The 17,310-nt window shown below is 39.9% G+C and overlaps 1 protein-coding gene and 1 long non-coding RNA gene across 3 annotated transcripts; both read right to left on the bottom strand.

Annotated features, from left to right (window-relative positions):
* Positions 1-765: 765 nt before the first annotated feature.
* LOC102301198 lies at positions 766-5,384 on the bottom strand. Of its 2 annotated transcripts, XR_006054245.1 has the most exons (3): positions 4,861-5,376; positions 3,943-4,014; positions 766-1,625 (listed from the first exon to the last, which is right to left on the bottom strand). It is a non-coding gene; the product is annotated as an uncharacterized LOC102301198 (long non-coding RNA). The 2 variants fall into 2 exon arrangements; XR_315553.3 differs by lacking the exon at positions 3,943-4,014 and having other exon boundaries at positions 4,861-5,384.
* A 3,712-nt stretch (positions 5,385-9,096) lies between these two features.
* LOC102301496 (transmembrane protein 233) lies at positions 9,097-16,672 on the bottom strand. The gene is made up of 3 exons (XM_005918628.2): positions 16,037-16,672; positions 15,285-15,419; positions 9,097-12,829 (listed from the first exon to the last, which is right to left on the bottom strand). Exons 1-3 carry the CDS (start codon positions 16,214-16,216, stop codon positions 12,818-12,820), a joined length of 327 nt encoding a protein of 108 aa, XP_005918690.1. The 5' UTR covers positions 16,217-16,672; the 3' UTR covers positions 9,097-12,817.
* Between the last annotated feature and the right edge of the window lie 638 nt (positions 16,673-17,310).

The raw sequence follows: 17,310 nt of genomic DNA, 5'->3' as shown, positions 1-17,310 counted from the left end.
ACTTAATCCATTTACTCATATTGTGTTTCATATGAAAAAGAAAATGATGAAAAGGAGTATATTAGCAGTAGGTATATTTTCACGCATGGAGTAGGAATATATTTTGAGAACCTTTTCTTTCTTACTCCTTTTTGATGTACGTGTGATCTCAGCTGTAATAGTGGAGAAGTGGTTGAGTCTTAATAATTTGCAATGGGATGTTGGTAAAACTGAAGATCTTTACGTGATCAGCGTGTGATTCTGTCCAAAGCGAGCTGCCTGTCACACATGGCTGCAGGCAGATGTCACTATGAGGGCTGCTATTTCAACTAAGCATCGCTAGTTCTTATACAACACCCATAGCAAAAGCACTGTGCCTCACAGTCCACTGATATTTATGAGTGACAGTGACACACACAGACTCCACACGGGCTCAAGTCCCTGTTCTGAGTAACATACTGTTTCTCTTTTTTTTCAGGCCAACATATGAAATAAGAGGATATATATTTAGAAACCTCCAACAAGTACTAGTCATTCTTCATGTACTGAACCCTCCTTTCTCTCAGTCTGTACGTAACCTGCAGACATCCTTGTGACCATGTGTTCCTCTCGAGGCTTTTTGTGTGTGCGTTAAACACAGATTCGCACCGGCACTCCCCCGTGTGTTTTGTCAAACCAGTTACCAGATTTGACAAGTGATCGCTGTTTAAAAATAGTTCTCTCACTCCACAACAACTCATCCTTTCTGTTTTTGTGAGGCATTTCTGATTTTAGAGCGACAGCTGATTTCTTTTTTTTTTTTTTTTTTTTTTTTTGACACTAGGAGAGGACAAGCTTCGTTATTGCTTGCAGTCAGGCTCAGTGCTCCTTCACTTCCCTCTCCTGTGGAGGAGTACGCTGAGGTCATAGCTTGTTGCTACATTTGACTCATTCTTCATCAGTCAGGAGGTTAACAGGTACTTCTGCTCGTTCATCTGCTGGGTTTCTGCTTCACTTGGAGCCAGCACAGGCTGCCTCTCTGGGCTAGAAGGAACCCTGCAGGCTCGGTAGAGGATTAGACAGAGGAGGAGAAGGAGGATGGCAACAAAGGTGTTGCAGGCGATGGCCACCAGTGCAGCTGTGGACAGTCCTGTGCTTCCTTCTGATTCCATATTTAAGACTGGACAGCAGTTCCCAGTGACGTTTAACCTAAATTTGAGCTTTTAAGTTGGCTCCTTGATGTCCTTAGTTCATTAGTAAGACCAAGCAGCAGCATATTTATTTAGAAAGCATGAATCTATAGGAGGTGATGTCCACACAAGAACTTAACATATATCTCCATCATATAGTTAATTATGGTAATTATTGTGGGATAAAATTAATATGTAATATGAACATCAAAGTGGAGTGTTCCCTTCCACAAAGCGCACACTGTATTGTGCAGAATTTTTAGAGAAGACAAGCACAGGAAAGTTGGCTTGCATGTGTCACTTAAGATATGAATGTTTGCTCCTCAAGGTTCTGTTTTTCCTGATAGCTTCTTTAGGGTGACACACCAGTGCTCCGACATACAGAGGAGGCTCGCAGCACTTTCTCCCAGTGATGATTTCACAATAGTCTGTATTGTCAAAACACTGCTTATGATTCCAGTAAACGCCTGCAACTGTCTGTAAGAGAGAAACAAATAGAACAATTAGGAATAATTGAACACCTGTGGAGCATGAAATGGAAAGTGGAGCACAGTATGTCTCAGTTAACTCATCAATCTTTTCAATCAGTCTCCTTCTCCTTGCTGTTCATTGTTTTATATCAGTTTTATACTATATATTAATATATGTGTAACATTTGTACTATTTTTTAATGCCATCTCCGTCTAATTAATGTCTTTTATAATAGAAGTCAGCATTTGAGAGCACACACAGGCACAGAAGAACACAGGAATGAGGATCAAAACACTGGACACATAGGCAGGATGTATAAACAAAAGATTAATTTCAGTTTGACTTGCTGTAAACCCAAATAACCACGAACACGCTCAAAAACACACGAGGAACTGAACACAGGAACACGAGAACAGAGGAAGCAGATAGGAGGAAGCAGGCGTAAACACAGGCTGTGCAGGCAACCTGATAAACAACAGTGATAGGGCCAGGATTAGAAACAAACAGGGAACTAATTGAATACAGGTTAAGCTAACATGGGAGGCACCAACAATTAAATAAAGAGGGAAAAAAACAAAGTCTGAAGACAAAACGATGGCATTGCTCCTCCTCCTCACAGTGTAATGAATTCAGGTCAGTCTCAGTGTCCTTCCATTTTGTGGACCGTTATTGTGATAATGCATCAGCTCATTTCCTTAGATGTCTCATTTCAAAATGACACAAAAACTTTGTAAAAAGATAATTAGCTCATATCTGTACCTCAGTTTTTTATTTCTTCACTAAACTTGAATTATTATTTTCAGTAAAATATAGTCCTAGAGAGTGTATTTTAAAATAAAACTCATATATCTCAAAGGCTGGATCTTGTGATCTGTGTCAGGATAGGTAATGTGGATTCGAAGATCAGGTTCATGACTTTTTAATTGATGATCAATGATCCTTTTGAGCCATTTGAGAAAGAAAACTTGAGGAAAGCCTTTGCAAGAATACTGACTCCAAAAAATGCTTCATGACTGAACTGATGGCAATTTTGATTTGACTTTGATTTTTCAAAAAAAAAAAAAAGCCATTCAAACTGTAATCCAGCATGCTAATTTTTTACTACTACACAATATGGTTTGTTTCTACTCTTTACACACTTATTAACCAAATTAATTATCATTTTTAGTAAACAGAAAAGCACACTGTGTTGCCTGAACAGACAGAAATCCCCTACTTTGAGGAAGAAGTGAGAAAGAGTGTTCAGTAAGACTGTTGACTTAAAAAAAAAAGATTAAAAAATCACCAGAGTAAATTTTACTGTATCATATAATAAGTCACCTTGTTTCCCCGAGAACAGTCAACTAAACTTAGAAGGTGGATTCCAGATATCTTCTTTATTGTGAGTATTAATATATTATATATAACGTACTATTACCAAGGATTTTCTCAGTTAACCATGCAGAACAATGGTACTGTAGTGGTATATTGAACTTACTTTCAAAACAAATGCTGAACCTCAACACTAGCTCATAAATGCTACTGGTAAACACTAAATCATTACTGGCCAGAGGATTCTTGGGCAAGGTAGCTAGGTAAACCTCACCACTGTTTTCAATCATGCAAACACTAAAAACAACACATCTACAAGGTCTAAACTCAAAATTACCAAAATAGCATTAAATCGGTCATGATGGTTAGCCACCCCTGGTATGAATGGAACATCTGTTTGGAGCTATATGAAAGCCTTCCCTTCCAGCTGAGTGGCTACGCAGGCAGCGAAAGGGAGCATATGCCCCATTTGTACACAATTATGCACACCATATCTACTGTGTTAAGCTTAAATTTTATACAGCCGCCGCTAGGTTGATGCAAATTGATCGCAGGCCACTGTAGCTTCACATGCACCAGCTCTGCTTGCACACGAGAATTCAATTTCAGCTGGCTCCACAACCACAGCTAATAGAGTTAGCGCTGCTTTTGAAGCAATAATATCAGTTTGTGATTGTTACTAATCCAAATCAACCAATGGACTGTGCATTCCTACTAATCGCATTCTGTTTCCCTGCATAACTCACATGCTACAAGCTCGCTGCACACTGTGCACTTTGAATCACCAAAATAAAGTTGTGGTAACCTACTCTCTCCCCCTCTCTCTCTCTCTTTCTCACACATACATGCATACATGGTTGCTGTGCTCATCTTTCTTGACAACTGAATATCTTTAATAAAGGTGGACCATTTGCTAATGTAGATGCACATTAACCAGACAGAAATTCACTCCCATTATTTTCCCATTTGGAGGATTAGCATGTCAATATGTTTACACTGCAAAAGCACTTACCAGTGAACAGTGAACTTATGTTGCGCGTGAATAGTGTTGTCCCGAAGATCGCTTTTTGAATCTTGTTACTTTCTAAAAACATGAAAATTCATTTTATTTGTGAATATTTTATTGTAAATGAAACACGTCACTTCATTTTACTCATTGCTATCATCATTGCCATGTAAAAGCACAGAGGCATCTAGAGTTTAAGGCACTACAATCGTCGCTCATCACTGATCTTGGGATTTGAGGCCTGTCCTGATCTTTGCTCTGCATTCTCAAGTTAGTGCTGAATAGCATGAGTACAGCCACTTCCCGTGAGGAAAAAAACGCCTCTTCAAACCCAGTGAATCACATGGATATAACCCTCTATGTGTTATTCACGTGACTCAGTTGAATCTAGCATGATTTCTATCAGTCAGTCTTAAATCTGCTTGTCTCACCTAACTATTGAGAAGCCCTTCTAATTCCAATATCTGCATGGAAGTGACAGCGCTGTCACACCTAGACTCGCTATCACCTCTTATCAGTCTCATGTTAATCAGAGTCCCCTGCGTCAGTTGATTTCATACCCCCACATGTGCAGTTGGAGCCCTGGCTGCCTGCAGAGTGTGACAGGTGGATCTGATAAAGTCACAGAGCATTTGATCTGGATTTGGTGCAGCCTTCAATCCTCAGGTGGAAAGGAAGCTCCATTTTTTTCACTCTTTAGTGATTAAGGAGGATACCTCAGTCACAACTGGTGATCTCCCCCTGATCTCATAACTCGCTGCGTACTTAAATAGCACCAGCTGGCCCCAGTCCTATGGAAAACATAATTCTAATAACAATCTTAACTTCAAAACACTAAGAATGTTAAGACTTTCCAATTTGTTTTTATCACGCTATGTGTTGCTATGAAGCAAAGTCTTACATTCACAGTAGTTGCACACTTACCCGACACACTGAGGCATCAGTTTTTCTACTGTTCTTTGAATAAATATCCCAGCGTATAAGTCAGCCATCTTCCATTATTCACATGGATAACAGTTCCTTCTCCAGCTGTCTGCCATACTCTGCTCTCCCCTCTGTCTCCCCCGTTTCTTTTCCTTCTCCACCTGCTCCGCTGCACTACAGACAACTGAAGACGAGGCAGGACTGCGCACTGTCTGCCAGAGAGCTCTCCAACAGCAGAGATTCAGAGGGGCGAGAGGGAGAGAGAGAGAGAGCGCGAGAGGAGGGGCCGTGCAAGTGGATGTCAGCGGTGATATCAAGCGTAGGGAGAGGGGAATGGTTTGGATGTAATTACACAGGCCTCCTGCTGCAGACAGGAGGAGGGGGTGTGAAGGTTGTTACGGGGAACAAGCAAAGCTGCCTGTCAGACAAAACAATGACTTCTGCCTTGCATCGCAGTTCACAGTATGGCCAAACAAATAATTTCAGCTGTCAAAAGCAGGAAACTGGGAATCAAACAAGGAGAAGCTAAATTAAGACTCAATCATAGACATGGTTTGTGGAACTCCGAGCACAATGCTCATAACTAATCTTCTAATTGGAAAGTGTCCAGCAGCACCTTGTCCACTTTGATCCTACAAGTGTCCCTGACCCCGTGGAGTGTAATAGTGATCCATTTATGTTTTTTTAATATGATTTACTCCAAGTGGAAAAAAAATAAACTTTTAAGTCAGAACATTCTTTTGCAGCTTATCTCAATACTACAATCAAAGTGACAACATATCACTGCGGTTGAAAGTTCCTGTAAGTAACAGTATCATATGAGCTGCATTAACACAGAGATGTAGTCAAGACTACTAAATATCTGAATAAGCAGAGTGAGTCAATCAGTAATGCAGCATTTGTGGCGCACACAGCATACCCTCATGTAACAAGACACCAAACGAGGAGATCGTGTTCTGTTGCAAAAACAGGTTTCTGCTGCAGATTCGGTCAAATTGTTCTGTCTCGTGATCTTTTATTGTTCAGGTTACTCCAAGTTTGACACGTTTGAGGTCAGTGTGGTGTATTAAGAAGTATTTATAGCAATGTATGATGGGTTTACTTAAACTTGTCTGATTACAGCCAATTCTGGTCGATAGAATCGTAATGTTACAGTTTGCTGTGGATGATTAAGCGCACGTTAACGTTAACACATTTCAGTCAGACTAATATAAAAGAATCCGTCCTCTGTTTTCATGGCTCACTGTCAGAAGCTAGAGACACTAGAGCATTTAGCTTGAGGCCCCTCTGCAGGACAAAAGAATAATGACAGGGCAAACAAATGTGATTACTGCTGGCTTTAGGGTGCTGCTTTGGACCTGTGTTGCAAAAGGAATTGTGGAGTCATTGTCAGATTTTACCATGCTTACAAAAGCATCTGCATTGTGCAGTAACTGATTTCGTATCTATTTTCTGTTTGCTTTTCTTTATACTGTTGGCGATTCACCTGATTAGGACCCAGTATGTTGAAAATGTTATGGCTTTTCAGTCTAAAAGGTGTTGCTTTCAGTGTGTGGACAATACGCACTTGTCCTATTATTGGCTTCTCTTTCAAACAACATGCCGCATATTGTCAGATTAAATATTTGTGCCTTGTAATTTACAGATCTAATTTTAGTCTTGCTGTTGCGCTTTTAAACATCACGACATGTAGTTCGTAAGGCTTTCAATTTCTGCTGACTGTTGTCCAGATAGCAGTGCGCTGTGCTGCACAATCTTGAGAACTGTTTAGGAGAGATAAGGTTGTATAACGTTCTCTGTGTCTTTCACGTTGACCTGCAGTGTGGCTTTTCCACCTCTGTTTAATGCGCATTTGTATTTCATGGTTCAGTGGGGTTACCGTTCTAATTTAAGTTTTCATTTAATTTAACGAAATACCCAAAAAAGCACAGTTATCCTTAAATAAGATGTTCATGAAGTCATTGTTTCAGTCGTATGCTGCTTCCTGAATGTACTGAAAGTTTGACTTTGTCTGTGGTGTGTCTCATTTTTTTCAGCAGTCAAGCAGTGTAAGATTTAAGTATTTTAAAATGTACTTCTATCACTTTGGTGTGCCACTTTTTATGTGTAATGTATGCAATACATCGTCATGTTTGTCTCTGAATAGAAGTTACAGTCTTTATGGTTGCCTTTGCATGATAATTTTTGTAATTTCCTGGAGCACAGATACTTGGGGGCCGCTGTAGCAGCGCACCGAGCCGAAACACGCCCACACACGTAGAGTTGATTAACATAACTTATCAGAATGGAACTGTAAGGCTGCAGGACGTGCAGTTCACACAAACAATCTGTTTTCAAACTGGCTGCACTTTTTAATTCAGTGAAGTCGTGCTAGTCTAAGCCTGCATTTGCCTTTGTGTAGAGTGTGATGACGTAGCAGAGATACAGGACAGCCAAGCACACCCAGTCAACTGTGCTGGCACAGTTTGTTCCCAGGTAGCACTGTGATTAATACATACATTTATGTCATCACATGCAGCGATTCCACTTTTATTTAACTGTGGTGATTGTAGTGTTGTGTGTGCTTTGGCCTTTTTAACATTGCAGGGTTTCCCTTAGAGCCCGTTTTACTAAATTCCACCTAGTTAGGTTCAAATATGCCCCTTCACAACTTTAACCCTGAATGTTAAAAAATTATGCTTACCCAGTAGTACTGTACAATAGTACATTATAAATCTTTGCTTTGCGTAGCAATTTGACTTCTCACACTCACACTTGGTTGTGATTCTGTTTTACGATGGAGACATATAACACTGGCTGCTTCATCAATATCACATTTACAGTAGTGATGGTGATTTTGAAAATAAAAACTTAAACTAGAAATGTTGCCAATGAGGTGCAATGTTGTGCTTTTCTACTTTATAATGGTGTTTAGTTCTCAAGATTAATCGTGACATTGCCTGTATAGCTGCATGCAATTCATACGTCCAGCTGTGAAAGTAATATATATAAATGAATGAATTTGTTCTCGTTAGATTGCTGTGGGTGATCATACAGACATGAGGATGACAGACTAATTGGAGGGAGTTTGTGTCTAAAAATGGGCTATGTGAGCAATATCCTTATAACAGGTGAACAATGGTTGCATGTTGATTTACTTGAACAAGCCTGTGGTGAGCGGATCAAATGTAAACACTGGTTCAGTCAAAGAATACAGTTCAAGGAAATCTGAACTTTTGTACAGGGGAGTTAATGTGCTAAAGACCACAAAGTTGTTTCATCTTAACTGCTTGCCCAGGTAATAAACACAGTTTAAATCTATTACTTGACCATTAGGTTGTACGGTTGCCATAAAAAGTTTTCCGTGTGGTGGAATTTAGCATCTAACTGCAGGTACGTCACACATGGTAAATGTCAACAGCCATTGTTTGTGTTCTGTGAGATCACAGTTTTCATGCACAGGACAAATTGCAGCACGTCAGAAAAAAAGTTTTTGGTTTGTGCTTAAAGTTTTTTTTTTTTTTTAATTAGTCTCAGTTGGAAAAAAAATTGCAGGCCCATAAAAAATGAACAAAAAAATGACAATAGTATAAAAAAATGTTGACCCAAACATTTTTTTCAGCACCATTTCATAAGCCTGAGCGCAATACATTATTAAATTCTTACATAACAGGGTAATCATCTCTCTCAACAACCATCCACCTAAACTACCATTAGCATCTGTAATGATCAGGACTTGGGAGTGCTTCACGAGGCCAAAGTCATTGTCGGCATAAGCAGCATCATTGTTGACGTGGGTGTCTTTGAGCTCCCCTATTAACACAGCAGACTTCTACAAATACAGGCTGACATTTTCTCAAACGACTGCAAATGAATGTATTTTATCAAATGTGCTGACCTTCAGCATCAACAAATTCAATTTCATTGTTAGTCAGTTAGCATTAAATGTAACGACGATGGCGTTCAAGGTAGCACTCTTCAGATATTATGGATTGTATTCAGGGTAAAGATGAGGTCAGGCCCCCAACTTTACTCTTGTGTTTGATGCTCACACACTGTCCCCGACAACATTTCCAGAAGGTAAAACTATAGCTATAAAAACCCACTGGACCTTAAATAGAGCACAGCTAACAGGCAGTCTAAGCTGTCTGGTCAAACCAGTGGAGGGTTTCACAGTGAAAGCATCACAGCAAAAATAGAGCTGCGAGAGAAATGGATATTAAAGTTCATGATCCAAATGTATCTGAAATTGGCTACTGTGTCTATTTGTTATCTATCTAGCTTATGCCATTTACCCCAAAGCATGTGACCTAATGGAATTTTTTTTAAAATTGAGGCAAAAGTCTTTAATTCTGAGAAACAATATACATTTTGAAAATTAACAACAGTACCCGTTTTTTCACCCATCCATCAGTCCCATTCTTTGGAACACAATAGAAATAATTAATTATAATCATAATTAATCAGATTTGACAGTCATTCACCGTCACTAAAAGGAAGAACTGATTTGGTTTTGGTTGTCAAGGGTCAACAAAACACTTTCTTGGTAATAACACAAGAATTAATTAATATCACAAATGTCCAATAGGATAAAAGTGGTGACATTTCATATTGAAAAGGCCATCAGTTACATCATAATGTTTGTAAAAACTCTGTAACTCAGAAAACAGATGAAAATCTCCCATTTTACCTATCCTATAGATGCATGTGGTAAGTAATAATATTTAGGTTGGTCAGCTGTGGTGTTTAAACAATGGTAATTGGCATTCAGGTGCCCCAGAAAATAACCCCCACACAATTACATGACAGTACCAGCCTGAACTGTTGATACAAGCCATGATGGATCCATTGTCTCATGTTGTTTTACCCTAATTGTGAGCCTGTCATCCACATATTGTGGCAGAAATTGAGACTCATCGAGCTAGGAAACATTTTACCAGTCTTCTGTTATTCAGTTCTGGTGAGCCTGTGTGAACTGTAGCTTCAGTTTCCTGTTCTTAGCTGACAGGAGTGGCACCCAGTGTGCTCTTCTGCTGCTGTAGCTGATCTGCTTCGAGGTTCAACATGTTGTACATTCAGAGATGCTCTTCTGAGTCTTTATTTTTGTGCTGATCCCAGCAGATCAGCACTTTCTGAAATAGTCAGACGATATTAAATTCCAGTCATCATTAAACTATATGTGACTAAGCGGACATGAATTCAACCTGACTGGCTGGCAGATGCATGGTAGAAATTCTAGTCTTAGTATGAAAAAAGAAGAAAGGACCTTTTCGTTTTTGAATATCAGGTATCTAAATGCATATCGCTCTTTCTCTGCTTGCACAGCATCGTTCCCACAGTGATCCTATTTCATTTATTCCAACTAGATCAAACTGCTGCCGGATAGGAGGAATGTGTCATGCGATATGTACACATGAAGGGTCTATGCAGTGCTAATGGAAGCGACTTGTTTGAGTGGCCTATTTATGCGCACCTCGCATGAGTCATGGAGTGCTCTCCAAATTTACCGGCTGTAATGCGGCCAACAACACAACAGTACAGCTTCATGATGAATTATTGATGTGAATGCAAGCTGAAAAATAATATGATTCACTATTCTTGTGCAGAAGAATAAAAGCAGCGCGCTCACAAAGATGGAAGTCATACTCTCTTTTTGAGGCAACATGAAACATATAAATGGAAACTATTTTAATTAATTGTGCATGTGTGAAATTTTCTTCGGCACATATTATGGTCGTCATTTTCCTGTCACAAAGTCTGTCTTGATCCCTTGATAATCTTACAAAGTGCTTTTCAAGTCGCCTTATCCCCGCACTCATTTTATCTTTTTTTTTTCCATCCCGTCCTTTCGCGTTTTGCTTTGGTGTGACATCAAAGAGGTTGCACTACAATCACGCTGCATTTCTCTTTCAAGTAAAGGGAGATAATAGAACAAGATTACTGCCAAAAGTGATTTGTTAAGTGCATTAGAATAACTGCTGAAACTTGGCAGCGGGCCTGTTACATCAGAGGGACTGCTATGAATTGCACCTGCAAGTAGGAGATAGGTTTGAAAGAAGAAGAAGAAAAAACACTGCAAACCAAATTGCAAACTGCAGATTTTAGTTTCTCTATATGTGGAGCATGTATGTGTAATTCGTCTCTCCCTGGGGACCAGGGAAAGCATCATTACCCTGCAGATAGCTGTGCAATATATGAAAACAGTCTGAAAGGCTTGTTTTTCAGTAGCAACAAGAAAACAGTTATGAGTCATGAGTTGAGACTGAAATGGACGTACAGGATCATGACTCTCCCGCTTAAACCCGTCTGAATCATCCCTTTATTCCCTCCCACCTTTAGGCCACTTTATGTTGCTTCATGAAAGGATGAGTTTTGTTTGACCATGTGAGAGGCTGAGCAATCTGCCACACAGAGGGCAGATCTGCTATATTTAGCTGGGCATATGCTGCGACATATCAAACTACAGGGAAAAGTCCCGGCATGGAAGGTCATAGTTCAAGGCTCAAGTTGTGAACTTGAGGCTGTGCAGGTCTGTATAAATACTTTGAATTGTGTGTATTCAGGGTAAATTATTGAAAAGTGATAGGTCGTAGGGTCTACCAGGGTGCAGACATAGAGATCTCAAATGCATGTAACATGATGCATGGTTTGAGTTTACTTTCATGTGATTGTAATGCCAAATTTTACTCAGTCGTGACAGACCACACAGGAAGGAACGCAACTGCAGCAACAGCTCTTCGGTCAACAAGACAGAATAATTAAACAAGTGGCAAGAAATGTCTGGAACTGATTTTAATACACATATATTTTTAAAAATGCATTTAGGCAGCAGGCTCATGCGAACACAGCTGAAGAAAAAGAGTAAACACCAAATGCCAAATATTCTAACATCCAGTCCAAATATGGGGCAAGTCCCCCCAAAATATTACAAGATACTTTATTTCCCATTGTGTAGTATCTTCATGAGTTCTCTCATCAGACCCTTGCTGTCTGGTAAATGCAAGCAACTTTTAAACCTCACAGCCTAAGTTTGTAACACATCTTTAAGTCTCATGCAAAAACAAAAAAAATACAATAAAAAAAACAGCAATTGTAGATAATCATAAACACGAGGCACAAAGTCAGGGATATAACTTGTAATATAATTTTTCCAGCATTGGTTTACATTTATATTAACTGCTGTGTTTATAATCAATCATCACACTAGGCAAATAAAGCTACAGAAGCAGAACTTGTGACTGGATTTGATTTCACAATTGTGTGTTTTAACATTTCTGTCATCAGAGGAAAAATTAATTTATTCTTCTTATGAATTATTTATTCTTCCAAAAGTCTCTGTGTGAACCATGGTGGCCGCCGATACACTGCACTGCGATACACATATTTCACATGCTCTTTGTAACTGCTACAGGAATGAAAATAACATTTGTTTGTTTACACAATCATTTTCATAATAATTCCAGGTTTGATGCACAGCAGGGGATTATCTATAAATACAGTGAAGCTAATTAAGACACTCTGTGTTCTTAAAAAGGTCAATTGGGCTTCTACCTCGGAGAGATACATTTGTAAGTTATACTCTACACGCCTAAATTATTTTCATATTTCATTGTTATCAGTTGTTGTCTGTTCAGATTCTTTATCCACCATTGTGGTTTAACATAACTGGTTTTATTATCATTAAAGAAGGCATTACGTTCAGGATCTTTATCACTCGAGCTATGAGCAACAGTAAACAGTGGATTGTTTACACCTTTGTGGAAAGCTGCCTTTTGCAGCCAAATCTGGAAAGACATTAGTCACTGAAGTGTACACGCCCACCAGATTTTACATTCACTGATTTTTTGTAAGGAACAACATAGACAGTAAAGTAAGCACTGTACAGGCTAAAGTAAACATGAGGTGAGTCTGAATCCTTTCGTTGGCACCTGAGCTCGTAATGAGTCTTCAACTCTCTGCTCTCTCTGCATCCACTGCACTAAAAACCCATCTGCAACACAAAGTACATTAAATGAATGACTAATTTTTCTATATTATATGTAGTGGTGAATAGTCAGTAGTGGCAAGTCTCCCATGTACAATTAAATCTATATATTATATTTATTCGATATGCATTACATGTTGTACACTGCTCCAAAAATTAAAGGTACACTCTGTAATCAGAGTATTGATCTGGTCAGTTAAGTAACAGAAGCTTTTGTTAATTAGTTTCAGCTGCTTTGATGTTAATTAAATTAACAGCAGGTACACAACAGGGACAACAGTCAAAACAGGATTTTTTTTATTACTAAACAAATATGTTGGACTGCTTTCTTCCATTTGCACAACATCTCTAAAATTAGAAATATCCCGTCTCAGAGTGACGCTGAAAAACTTCATGCATTTATTACTTCCAGGCTGGACTACTGTAATTTTTTATTATCAAGATGTCCTAAAAACTCCCTGAAAGCCTTCAGCTAATCCAAAATGCTGCAGTAAAAGTACTGACAGGGACTAGAAAGAGAGAGCATATTTCTCCTGTTTTGGCTTCCCTTCATTGGCTTCCTGTTAAATCCAGAATTCAAAATCCTGCTCCTCACATACAAGGTCTTAAATATTTAGGCCCCATCTTGTCTTAATGACCTTGTAGTACCATATCACCCTATTAGAGCACTTTGCTCTCGCTCTGCAGGCCTACTTGTTGTTCCTAGAGTATTTAAAAGTAGAATGGGAGGGAGAGCCTTCAGTTTTCAGGCCCCTCTTCCGTGGAACCAGCTTCCAGTTTGGATTCGGGAGACAGACACTATCTCTACTTTTAAGATTAGGCTTAAAACTTTCCTTTTTGATAAAGCATATAGTTAGGGTGACCCTGAATCCTCCCTTAGTTATGCTGCCATAGGTGTAGGCTGCTGGGGGATTCCCATGATGCATTGAGTATTTCTTCTTCAGTCACCTTTCTCACTCACTATGTGTTTATACACCTCTCTGCATTGAATCATACTTGTTATTAATTTCTGTCTTTCTTCCACAGCATGTCTTTTGTGCCCTCTTTCTCCCCTCACCTCAACCAGTCGGAGCAGATGGCCCCGCCCCTCCCTGAGCCTGGTTCTGCTAGAGGTTTCTTCCTGTTAAAAGGGAGTTTTTCCTTCCCACTGTGGCCAAAGCGCTTGCTCATAGGCGATCGTATAATTGTTGGGTTTTTCTCTGTATGTACTATTGTAGGGTCCACCTTACAATATAATGCACCTTTAGGCGCCTTCAGCATAGCCTCAAAAGCTTGGAGGAGAATCCAGGAGAGCTGGACCGGGCTGTAGAAGGTCCTTAGCCCGTCAGCAGGAGTAACTGCTCGATTGTGCAAGAAGAAACAGAATGAGGACTACAGAATGACCTCCAGCAGCCCACTGGTGTGAATATCTCTGACCAAACAATCAGAAACAGTTGTCATGAGGGTGGCTTGAGGGCCTGACGTCCTCTAGTGGGCCCTGTGCTCACTGCCCAATATCATGAAGCACACCTGGCATTTAGCCTAAAATACTGGAATTGCCAGGTTCACCACTGGCGCCGTGTGCTTTTCACAGATTAGAGCAGGTTTACCCTGAGCACATGTGACAGACATGAAAGGGTCTGGAGAAGCCTTGAAAAATGTTATGCTGCCTGTAACAATTTTCAGCATAAGTAGTTTGGTGGTGGGTCAGTGATGGAGGCATATCCATCAAGGGACACGCAGACTTCTACAGACTATGCAACGGCATCCTGACTGCCATTAGGTATCAGGATGAAATGCTTGGACACATTTCAGACCTTATATTGGTGCAGTGTTCTGGGTTCCTCCTGGTGTACGATAATGCCCAGGCTCATATGGTGAGAGTATGCAGGCAGTTCCCTGGAAGGAATTGATACCACTAACTGGCCACCACACTTGCCTGATCTAAATCCAACAGATCACCTCTGGGACATTATGTTTCAGACAATCCAGTGCCACCAGATTGCATCTCAGACTGTCCACAGTTTCAGTGATGTCCTAATCCAGATCTTCCAATCTCATTGGAAGCATGCCCTGATGTTGTCAGGCACGCATACAAGCACGTGGGGGGCTACACGAGCTACTCAGTACCATCAAACGATGTGGCGTCCTTTTATTCCTAACACATTAGATCTAAGTGTTCCTTTAAATTTTTTTGAGCAGTGTATATTATATATATTTAATGTGACCTTTTACTCTGTAATATTAAGGTTCCAATAAAAGATTAGGCTTGTATTTGTCACCCTCATTCAAGTCAAGTCAAAAATCATTGACTTGACTTTCACTAATACGCATGACAATAATAATAGTATTAACATAACTCATGAAATTAGCTATGTGTAGGGTCATGTCTGAAGTTATAGTTGCAATATTCCAATATAAAGTTTTTAGAAATTCGCTTGAGAAGTTTTTATGAGTGGTAACAGTGCTGAGGCTGTCTTACTTTGGTAAAATGAACAGTGCAGGAGATGGCGATGATGAGAAGCCCGATGATGACTGAGGCAATAGCCACGTAGAGCGCGTTCCTGCCCAGCCGCCTGGAGCCTTCGTAGTCTCCGCTGTAGTAACTGTTTCTAGACTGGAAGAGAGAAATCACTGTAAAGCATAAAAACTCACCGGCAAACCTGCTAAAAACACAAAATGTGGTACGCAGAGCTCTCTGAAAAGTCTATGAAAAACGTTTAATGAGTGGTTTTGTTTTTTGTTTTGTTTTTATTTGCCAAGTGAAAGTTTATTTCCATCAACAGGCAGCATGAAAATGTAATTTTCCAAAGCGGAAGATGAAGTAAGTTTGTTTGATGGGCAGAGCAGGTGTCTGTGTGACTGGGTTACATCTTAGGGTCCAGCACATCAGAACACTGTGTAAGCATTACATTTAAAGCAGCCTGGACAAGAACATGTTTCATTTCTCTCTGACTCATTATTTCCTTAATATTAGAGCACAGAGCATGCATAGTCTAACACAGAGGCGTGGGCAATTCATTCTCCCAAGGGGCCACGTGACACACTGGAACTGCTGTGGCAGACCAGAGCAATAAGCTGAACTCTGCTCAGTATTTATCTCTTTATAAACTGCTACTGGTAAGAGTAGATGCTACTATCAGTCGATAGCTGTGGGCTCTTGGGAAAATTAATTGCCCGCCCATGGTCTGACATGATATTAAAACCCCATCACGTTTTATTGTTTATACTTACCATGATAGAGAAGACCAAAGCCACAATGTTGACGGGGTATGCAGGACAAAAGCATGTAAAAATGGTCAAACAAAGGTAGCTTTGAAGAGGAGGTGGTAGTTCCTCTACATAACCACTGTCGAAAAATTCGCTCCCACTTAAGGAGCTCTTTAACTGTGGATTTAGCACTCCAAGTGCCATCGAATCTGACAGCGAGAGGTGAAAAACCGAAATTTAAAAATGTTACAGAGAAAACAGAAGCTAAAAAAGTGTTCTAAATACAGCAGGAGGGCGTTTAAGTCTAACTTTTAACTTTGGAAAAAATAATAATGAAACCAACAGCTTAAAACTCAGCTTGAAAAGTCTGGTCTTGTATACCGGGTCTAATCCTTCCTCAAAGCTGGGAAAAAATGAAGTTTGTAGGGAGAGAAGGCGAAGCAGAGCTGGGAGAGGATCACTAACCCTGCTGGCCTCCATCCAGAACTCTGACCCTGATAGAAGTGTGAGGGATCAGACTGTTTACCACTGCTGGCAGCCCACACAAACATAGTCACTGCACTGCAAGATGGATTCATGTTCTTAGCACAGCACGACACATGCATGGAACTTCTGATGAAACAATGCACCCTGTTTTTTAGTTTGTCGGGTTAAAGACTGTGAAAATTATGAATATGGGAACAAGTCCTTCAGGCATATTCACTGTATTTGTTTACTCTGTCAACTCTATCCATGCAGTTTTGGTGAAAGTTCTGTTGTTAAATTTGCTACTGAAGGGAAGTCTATGAATACTTCAACCCACCAAAATTGGGAGGACTTTCATAGACTACAGGTAAAAGTGGATGCAGACTTCTTGCAAGACTTCTTGTTGTTTCGTTCAGTAGTCTACAGGAGTCTTTGTGGTGGGTCAAAATGTAACTTTATTATTCTGCACTTGTAGTTCTATAAAGTGTGACAAGATACCCAACACCACTGGCTGAAATGTAGCCCCAAACCATGACAGAGCCTCCACCATGCTTGACAGATTTTCATGCCAGTTGTTTTTCTCTGTTTTCCTTCCTTAAAAATGGCTTCTTGACAGCTTTCCTTCTACTGAGACCATTTCTGATGAGGCTTCAGCTAACAGTAGATCAAGATCTGTATCTCTTAGGTCCTATGTCAGGTCTTGGCTGAATTGTTTTTTATAGACATGACTTTCAGGTATTATTCATCTGCTGTAGATAGTTCTTTAGGCCACTTCCTTTTTTGTCCTCCACCGCTTTCAACAAATTTTTACAGACATGCAGCACACCTTGCTG

Source organism: Haplochromis burtoni, unplaced genomic scaffold (assembly GCF_018398535.1).
Source record: "Haplochromis burtoni strain Fernald_Lab_line unplaced genomic scaffold, NCSU_Asbu1 Contig_32, whole genome shotgun sequence".
Taxonomy (NCBI): domain Eukaryota; kingdom Metazoa; phylum Chordata; class Actinopteri; order Cichliformes; family Cichlidae; genus Haplochromis; species Haplochromis burtoni.
The sequence above is the reverse complement of the archived record's forward strand: the minus strand, read 5'-3'. Positions and strand labels throughout refer to the sequence as shown.